Source organism: Zalophus californianus, chromosome 10, assembly GCF_009762305.2.
Source record: "Zalophus californianus isolate mZalCal1 chromosome 10, mZalCal1.pri.v2, whole genome shotgun sequence".
NCBI lineage: Eukaryota > Metazoa > Chordata > Mammalia > Carnivora > Otariidae > Zalophus > Zalophus californianus.
The window spans coordinates 96,507,991-96,516,891 of record NC_045604.1 but is presented as its reverse complement, the minus strand read 5'-3'; the positions used below and the strand labels follow the sequence as shown (position 1 = coordinate 96,516,891).

The following is an 8,901-nucleotide window of genomic DNA, read 5'->3' as shown; positions in this document are numbered from 1 at the left end:
TTCCTTTTAAAATAAATTTATTAAGCGAATAGTACATCATCTTAAAGAAAAATATAAAGTAAAAAATAGTACAGGTGGTAAAGTGATACGACAAAAATCCTAACATTCATGAGTGAAGTTGGGGAAGCTGGACCCCCGGGAACGGAAACCCCGTCCCCTTTCCCCAGCTCCTAGCTCCTCTCCCAGAGAGGAGAGCAGCTCAGACAGATGGCTGTAGGGCCAAGGACGTCTCTGGGCTCCATTTCTTCAGGATGGAGCTTTATAAATAAGCCTGCCTTGGGGCAAATCTGTCTCTCTGGACTGATCCAGCAAGCTGGGAGGGAAGGTGGCCAGAGGCTGCATATTAGGAGCCGCTCTGCCCTGGGACAGTGTTCCTTTCCGTATTGGATCAAACTCGCGTCTCCTTGGCTGGCCTCCCGCCCCCTGCAATGGCTGCCTGCCATTGACTTGAGGTCCCAGCTGTAGGCAAGGAAGGGGCCTCTCCAGTTTGGCTGACCAAGTCCCTGGTGCAAGTTGGGGGTCAAAGCCACAGTTGAGGTGTAATAAGATGCTCCTTTGCCTGGTCTTAACCTCTGTGTGTGTTTTCCTAGAGGCATGATCTGTGGCTCTGGGAGGCTGGCTTCCTGTCCTCTCTTGCTGGGGGGACTGACCCTCATCATCCACACTCAGCCTGTTCTTTGGCATCCACGGGACCCCCGCACTCTGATCCCGGCATCTTAGGTGCACAAGGAAGGTGGAAGTCTCTGTGATGATGCTCTTTTCTGCCTCTCTGGTACCTTGAGATCTTAAGCTGCATCGTGATTTTGGTGGCTTCTGGCCCAGAGTTGGCCCCATCCCGAATTCTCTGTGCTGCAGGCCTGGGCAGCCAAAGGGAGGCACCTCTGGGCTTCCTCCGGAGCACTCGCTCTGTCCACACAGAGCCCGCCTGGCCCCAGATCCAGGGAATTGAAATCCAGATGTAAAAGGCTGGCGGCAGATGGGGAGCATTCTTCCCGGGGACCCAGGTATCAGCTTGGGCTCCTGGGCTGGAGCTTCAGGGCCTGAAGGCGTTGGAGAGACTCTCTGAGGTAGGGCCTTCTTCAGGGGTCTTTGGGAGGCCAATCCTCCAGGCCCTGGGGATTCAGAACCCCACGCTGGTCCGACCTTCACGCCTCCAGAAAGCGGAGATCTGCTCCAGGGTGACCCGAGGCTGGAGGCCCCACTCAGGATCAGGGCTTCCTAGTCGCTGCCTCTGGGCCTGGGGGCTCCCCAAGTACACGTTGGCCTCTGGCCTCTGTTCTGGCTCAGCCCAGCTCACCAAGCCTGGGACACAGGGCCTCTCGTCCCAGGCCTGGGGCCCCCAGAAGGTGCTGCGGGCTGGGGCCCTGGGTGGGGTGCGGGGGACCACGGAGCCGGATGGGGAGAGTGGGGCTAAAGGGGCAGGTGGGGCTGTTGCGCGGGCCTCCAAGGTGCCCCCGGGGGTGGGAGGGTCTGGGGCCTGGTCCATCAGCAAGGGGACCGCAGAGCCGTACCAGTCCTCGGAGCGCTCTCGGGGGGTGCCCTTGGGCTCAATCCACAGTTCTCCTCCAGGGCGCCAGACCAGGGTGGGTGCATGGGTGCTGGGGTCTGGGTGCTGCGAGCGGCGGAACAGGCGTTCAGCCAACATAGCTGTCGTTAGGAGGAAGAGTGCAGCGAGGGAGGCCAGGGCCAGCATGATGGGGATGCAGGGCCCGCAGGGCAGTGGGGGCCAAGAACCCAGCTCTGATGTAGGGAGTCCCTCCGTGTGCCCAGAGGGCTGCTCTGGAGTCGAAGGCATCTTGGAGAGACGGGTCGGGAGAGGAAGCAGATGAGACAGGGTGGGCCTAGAGAGACAGAGAGAAAGAGAGAGAGGCCATGAGTGTCCAAACCACAGTGAGGAGAGAGACAGAGGCCCAGGGGGCTTGGTATCTGGCCTGGGAAACAGACCCCAGCAGACAGAGGAGCAAAGGGAACCCCAGAAGGGCAAGAGAGAGGCAGAAGCCTGGAGAGCCAGGGTCCCTCCGTGGCTGGCAACCGGACATGCCCGCTCAGGCTCCCCAGCTCACTACCAGAAGCCCTGGTTCCCTCTCAGACCCGGGGGTGCCTCAGATGAAACCTAAGGGACCCAAGGGCTTCTTTCCTCCTGTCTAGCACCCCCTCCCCACTGCGCCCCTGCGCCCCAGGTCTTGCTTGGGCCTCAGAGGAAGTGGTGGGTAAGGAAATGAGAAGCTCCCCTCTTCCCTGCCCGCTCCCACCCTGTGTATGTGCGCCCACCCGCTGCTGGCTGGCACCTTGGACGCTCCAGCGGCCTCAAGACTCTCCGTGGAGTGGGTCTTGCTCTCTACAGGCTCCACCTTGCTTGCTGTCGTGCTAGGGGTCAGGCCCCACCTCTGCACTTGTTCCCCCCCCCCGCCCCCCACAGGCTCTGTCTCCCTTGCTTGTCTCTGCCTGCCGGGCCCCCCACCTGCAGGGGCCTCCTGCAGCCTCATCTTACCTCGGGGCAGCCCCAAGGCTCCTGGCTCTCCCTTCAGAGCACTCCTCCCTGTGGAGGAGGGTGCTGGGCAGTTGCCTCAGATAAGGGTGGAAGGGAGGGCACACCCTGTTGCTGGGCAATGGTGCCCCAACTCCTCCAGTCCCAGTGGAGTGTTTCCTAGGCAACCTGGGGGGATGTGGTCAATGTGGTGAGGAGGCATTTCCTGGCGAGAGGTGGGGCCCTAACGGGCTGTGCTTGCATTGAACTCAGTCTTACCTCATAGCCAGGCCCCAGGCCCCAGAACATTCACCTGGAGACCGAGAAAGAGGTCAGTTTGCAGAGCCCCGAGGCTCCTGGCTTCCCCCGCAGGCGGTTGCCCTGTCCCTGGCCTGCCCACGGGGCCCCACCAAATCTGCTCCTGCCGCCCAGCCCACACCCCCCTCCTGCGTGACCCAGCCTTCCCCAAACTTCTCATGAACATACATCTCTTTGTCTTCAGACCATGCAGCTTCAGTTTTGGTTGGAAGACATCTGTAAGGCGAGGTGTGGGTAGCAGCAGAGTAGGGCCTCTGGGAAGAATCAAGAATCAGGCTTAGGCCTATCTCCAAGGCTCTGGACGTTTGCCACCCCGGTCCTTTCTTCTGGGGTGAGGGGTCAAGAGAAGCCTGGGGGTGGGGCATGAGGGAGTGTCGTCAGCCACTTGGGTCCCTTTGGAGATTGTCTAGTTTAACTCGCTGGCAGACAGATGACAAGCAGGCCCCGCATAAGGGCCGTGTCGTGCCCGAGATCACACAACCCATGTACGTGGTTCGGACCGGAGAAGCATAGATGTAAATTCCTAGTCTGGCAAGCAACCCAACACAACACAACTCTTACTCGGGATTAATATTTTCTTTTGCAAAATGACAGCCATTTAATGAGAAAGACTGAAAAATATGTATCTGAATGTATATTGAAACGTTAGTGTCTTAGAAGATGGTTTACAAGGGCAGTGTGACTCGCATTGCTCGGTCCTGGCAGTTTTGAGGAAAGGGCCGGAAGGAGCACACAGTGTGGCATGGGATGGGAGTAGGTGGAAATAGAATCCGGAAGCTCCCAGCCCTGTGACACATGCTGAAACCTGATGTGATTATAATTTGATGAGATCATAAGCCTTAAAATAAAACCTGAACCTGATACCACCGAACTGGACACTTAAAAATGGTTAAGATTGGGGCACCTGGTTTGCTCTGTCGGAGGGGCATGTGACTCTTGATCTCGGGGTCATGAGTTCGACCCGCACTTTGGGCATAGAGATTATTAAAAAAAATAAATAAACTTAAAAAAAAAAAACAAAAACGGATTAGGGGCGCCTGGGTGGCTCAGTCGGTTAAGTGTCTGCCTTCGGCTCAGGTCATGATCCCAGGGTCCTGGGATTGAGCTCCGCATCGGGCTCCCTGCTCTGATTCTTCCCTGCCTCTCCCCTTGCTTGTGCTCTCTCTGTCAAATAAATAAATAAACAAATAAATAAAGAAAATCTTAAAAAAACTCAACAGGTTAAGATAAATTTTGTTACATGTATTTACAACAATAAAAAAAGTGTTTAAAAATCTAAATAAGCGAATACATAAGTAAAATCTGAAAATTATGTATGTTCTGTTTTAGTCTTTCCTTAAAAAGACAAAACACTAGGGGCGCCTGGGTGGCTCAGATGGTTGGGCATCTGCCTTCGGCTCAGATCATGATCCCAGGATCCTGGGATCAAGTCCCGCATCAGACTCCCTGCTCCTTGGGAGCCTGCTTCTTCCTCTGCCTCTCTCTCTCTCTCTTTCTGTCTCTCATGAATAAATAAATAAAATCTTAAAAAAAAAGACAAAACACTAGAAGGATAAACATTATTAAAACCAGGAAGATCAGCTATGATCTGGAATCAAAATTGGATGTTTTGATATATATATATATTTTTTCTTGGAGAGAGAGAGAGCGAGAGCATGGGCTTGCGCACATGAACGAGGTGGGGGCAGGGTGGGGCAGAGAAAGACGGAGAGAATCCCAAGCAGGCTCCAGGCTTACCACGCAGGCTGACTCAGGTTTCTATCTCATGACCCTGAGATCATGAACTCTACTGAGATCCAGAGTCAGATGCTTAACTGACTGAGCCACCCAGGTGCCCCTGCATGTTTTAATTCTCAACTCTCCTATCACTTAAAAAAAAAAAAAAAAAAAAAGCTTATGGGCGCCTGGGTGGCTCAGTCGTTAAGCGTCTGCCTTCGGCTCAGGTCATGATCCCAGGGTCCTGGGATCAAGTCTCACATCGGGCTCCCTGCTCAGCGGGAAGCCTGCTTCTCCCTCTCCCACTCCCCCTGCTTGTGTTCCTGCTCTCACTGTCTCTCTCTGTCAAATAAATAAATAAAATCTTAAAAAAAAAAAGCTTAACATTTTTTAACTAGTTCCTTAAAAGATTAAAAATAGAATTCCTTGGTGATCCAGCAATTATACTTCTATGTATATACAAAAGAAATGAAAGCAGAGGGTCAAACAGATATTTGCATACCAGTGTTTATTAGCAGCGTTATTCACAACAGCCAAAAGGTAGAAAAAACTTAAATATCCATCAACGGATGAATGGATAAACAAAATGCTATACGCACACACATATATGTATAGATGCAGTGGAATATTATTCAGCCCCAAAAAGGAAGGACAGTCTGACACCTGCTACAACATGGCTGAACCTTGAAAACCATATGCTAGGGACGCTTGGGTGGCTCAGTCGGTTAAGCATCCGCCTTCAGCTCAGGTCATGATCTCAGGGTCCTGGGATCGAGCCCCATGTCAGTCTCCCTGCTCAGCGGCGAGTCTGCTTCTCCCTCTGCCGCTCCCCTGCTTGTGCTCTCTCTCTTTCTGACAAATAAATAAAATCTTAAAAGAAAAGAAAACCGTATGCTAAGTGAAATAAGTAGTCACAAAAAGACAAATACTGTAGAATTCTACTTGTACGAGGTCCCCAGAGCAGTCAAACTCACGGAGACAAAGAAAGTAGAATGGGGTTGTCAGGGACTGGGGGGAAAGGGGAATGGGGAGTTGTTGTTTAATGGGTATAGAATTCCCTCTCTCACTGTCTCTCTGTCAAATAAATAAATAAGATCTTTAAAATCTTTAAAAAAAAGATTTTTTAAATGAAATTTTATTTTTTTAAAGATCTTATTTATTTATTTGACAGAGAGAGATAGGGAACACAAGAAGGGGGAGTGGGAGAGGGAGAAGCAGGCCTCCCGCCGAGCAGGAAGCCCAACACGGGGCTCGATCCCAGAATCTTGGGATCATGATTTGAGCCGAAGGCGGATGCTAAACAACTGAGCCACCCAGGCGCCCCTTAAGATTTTTATTTTTAAGTAATCTCTACACCAAACGTGGGGCTCGAACTCACAACACGAGATCAAGAGTCACATGCTCCACTGACTGAGCCAGCCAGGCGCCCCAGCCTGCATTTTTTTTTTTTTACAACCTTCTGCAGGGCAGGGATCAGAACCCAGATGTCCTGACGCTCAGGTTCCTCCCACTCCAGTGCTCAAGAATTTCTGAAAACAGAAATCGGGAAGTTACTCAAGGAGTGTGTGCAATAGAGAAGTCTCTGGGTCAGAAGTCTATTAAAGAGGCCCTGGGGGGGTTGTCTTCTGGGTTGAAGGGGTGCTCCTGGGGCTAGGTGTTCAGGGAGGAACCTGACCATACCTGGAACCAGCGAGAGAAAACTTAATTCTCATAGACTAGGCAGCCGGCTTGTGGGCTGCTGTGTGCACAGTTCTGTCCTTGGGACTCTTCCCTCCTAAGTGTATGTGGTGGTTTTAAAACATGTCTGCAAATCCTTGACATTTCTTCTGTCATAGGGTTGAGTCTCGTCCCCCATCTCTTGAACAGAGGCTGGCCTTAGTGACTGACTTCTAATGAATGGAAGAGAGTCGAAGTGACAGCATGTCCCAAGCCTAGGTTAAAAAAAAAAAAAAGGGACAGGGGGCGCTTGGGTGGTTCAGTCGGTTGAGCGTCCGAGTCTTGGTTTTGGCTCAGGTTGTGATCTTGTGGGTTTCAGGATCAATCCCTGCTTCCAGCTCCATGCTTAGCGGGGAGTCTGCTCGAAAGATTCTCTCCCTCTGCCCTTACTCCCTCTAAAATAAATAGGGGCGCCTGGGTGGCTCAGTCGTTAAGCGTCTGCCTTCCGCTCAGGTCATAATCCCAGGATCCTGGGATGGAGTCCCGCGTTAGACTCCCTGCTCCGCGGGAAGCCTGCTTCTCCCTCTACCAGTTCCCCTGCTGTGTTCCCTCTCTCGCTATGTCTCTCTGTCAAATAAAGAAATAAAATCTTTAAAAATAAATAAATCTTTTAAAAAAAGAGAGAGCGAGAGAGAGATGCCTGGCTGGCTCCGTCTGTGGACCCTAGATCTCAGGGTTGTGGGTTCAAGCCCCACATTGGGTGTGGAGATTATTTAAACAAACAAACAAACTTTTAGAAAATTAAATAAATACATTTTTAAAAAGGGGGGCAGTGCCTGGCTGGCTCAGTCGGTGGAGTATATGACTCTTGATCTCGGGATTGTGAATTCAAGCCTCACGTTGGGTGTAGGGATTACTTAAAAAAAAAATCTTAAAAAATAAAAATAAAAAAATATTTAAAAAGGGACAGAGCTCCCACCGGGCTTGGGGTTGCTATCCATCTATCTGTTATCTCTCTCTCTCTTTCTCTCTCTCTATCTATCATCTCAATGTTCCCTCTTGGAACCCAGTCACCATGTGTGAGGAAGCCCAGGATACATGTAGGTGCCCTGGTGAAAGTCCCAGCTACAGTCCCAAATGACAGCCAACATCAGCCACCCACCTGTAAGTGAGCCACTCCTCAGATGACTCTCCCCCAGCTTTCACGTCACTTCAAGTGCAGCAGAGACTACCCCACTGAACCCTTTTTAAAACAGATTTATTGGGGCACCTGGGTGGCTCAGTCAGTTAACCGTCTGCCTTAGGTTCCAGGGGTGATCCCAGAGCCCTGGAATCGAGTCGTGCATCAGGCTTCTTGCTCAGCAGGAAGCCTGCTTCTCCCTCTGCCACTCCCCCAGCTAGTGCTCTCTCGCTCGCTTGCTCTCTCAAATAAATATAATCTTTCATTTTAAAAAAGGAAAGAAAATAAAACCGATTTATGAGAAAAATCAGTCTCACTGCCTTAGGGCACTAGGTTTCGGGGAGGTTTGTGACCCCGAAGTGGATATAACTGGACCGCTCTCCGGGGAGGCTCTCATCGGATGAGTAAGGACGAGCAAGGACCGGGCTTCAGAATCGCCTGCGGGGCCTTCTCTAGCGCCCACTCTTTATCCCTCTGCCCCCCTCCCCTGTTCTCTTCCACTGTTTTAGGGCCTGAGTGGGGGGGGGGGGTGAGGACAGCCGCAGCAATAGCGACTCTGAGGTGGGTTAGGAAATGCCACAGGCAGTTCAGATGTGCCCTCCCGCCCCCTAGCTGAGATCACCAGACCTGTTCTGTCCAGTACAGTAGTCATTAGCCACATGCGGCTCTTCAAATTCAATTTAATTCAAATAAAATACTCAGGAGTGCTTCAGGCTCAGTAATTAAATTTCAGGTGCTCAATCGGCGCGGGCAGCTAGTGGTAGCCGCCGTCCTGGGCAGTGCGGCCGCGAACGTTCCACCACGGAGAGCCCTGTTGGGCGGTGCTGCACTTGAACTTCACGGGCCCGGAGCGGCTGGAGGGCCGGCGAGCGCAGCATCTCCTGGGAAGGCCTTGGCCACCGATCTCAGGCTCCGCCCAGACTTGGCGCATCAGAGGCTTTAGGTGATCTGGAGGCGCGCAGCGCTGGGCGGAGCCTCACAACCTTGGCTGCACACCCAAAGCACGTGGGAAGCTTTTTTTAAAAAGCTCCACGCTGTAGGGGCGCAGGGGTGGCTCAGTCGGTTAGGCGTCTGCCTTACGCTCAGGTCATGATCCCAGAGTCCTGCGTCGGGTTCCCTGCTTTAGCAGGGAGCCTGCTTCTCCCTCTGCCCCTACCCCTGCTTGTGCTCTCGCTCGCTCTCTTTCTCTCTCTCTCTGGCAATGAATAAAATCTTTTAAAAAAACAAAACAAAACAAAAAAAGAGAATAAAAGCGTGACGCTGTAGCCACACCCCAGACCAAGACAATCAGAGTCTCCCAGGAGGTGGGACCCAGGCAGCAGTCTTAGGGACTTCCGGGTGATTCCAAGAACCACTGCTCTAGTCTACCTCCTGGGGGAGTCCCACAGCTTCTGCCCTGTCCTGGGCACTTGTTGGGTTCTCTAACTAGCGCCACCATTTGAGGAATCACCTTTTCTGAATGGTTCCTACCAGTCACCTGGCTTCTAGCCATGAGTTGCTGGGTTAACACTTCACCAGTGCTGGACCAAGTAGTTTTCTCCCTTGGAACTTCAGGGCTGAGACT

The 8,901-nt window shown here is 52.2% G+C and overlaps 1 protein-coding gene across 6 annotated transcripts in view; it reads right to left on the bottom strand.

Annotated features, from left to right (window-relative positions):
- The window catches only part of C10H16orf54 (chromosome 10 C16orf54 homolog), a 28,692-nt gene continuing 19,791 nt past the window's right edge, over window positions 1-8,901 (bottom strand). The window contains exons 2-4 of one of the 6 annotated variants that reach the window (XM_027612867.2): window positions 2,954-3,039; window positions 2,747-2,780; window positions 1-1,841 (exon numbers count right to left, since the gene is read on the bottom strand). In XM_027612867.2, coding sequence (XP_027468668.1) covers window positions 1,121-1,841; window positions 2,747-2,751 — 726 coding nt within the window. In that variant the 5' untranslated portion in view covers window positions 2,752-2,780; window positions 2,954-3,039 and the 3' untranslated portion in view covers window positions 1-1,120. Of the gene's footprint in view, window positions 1,842-2,288; window positions 2,434-2,491; window positions 2,606-2,746; window positions 2,781-2,953; window positions 3,136-8,901 lie in introns of those variants that run through there. The other 5 variants (XM_027612865.2, XM_027612866.2, XM_027612868.2 and 2 more) reach the window with 5 other exon arrangements.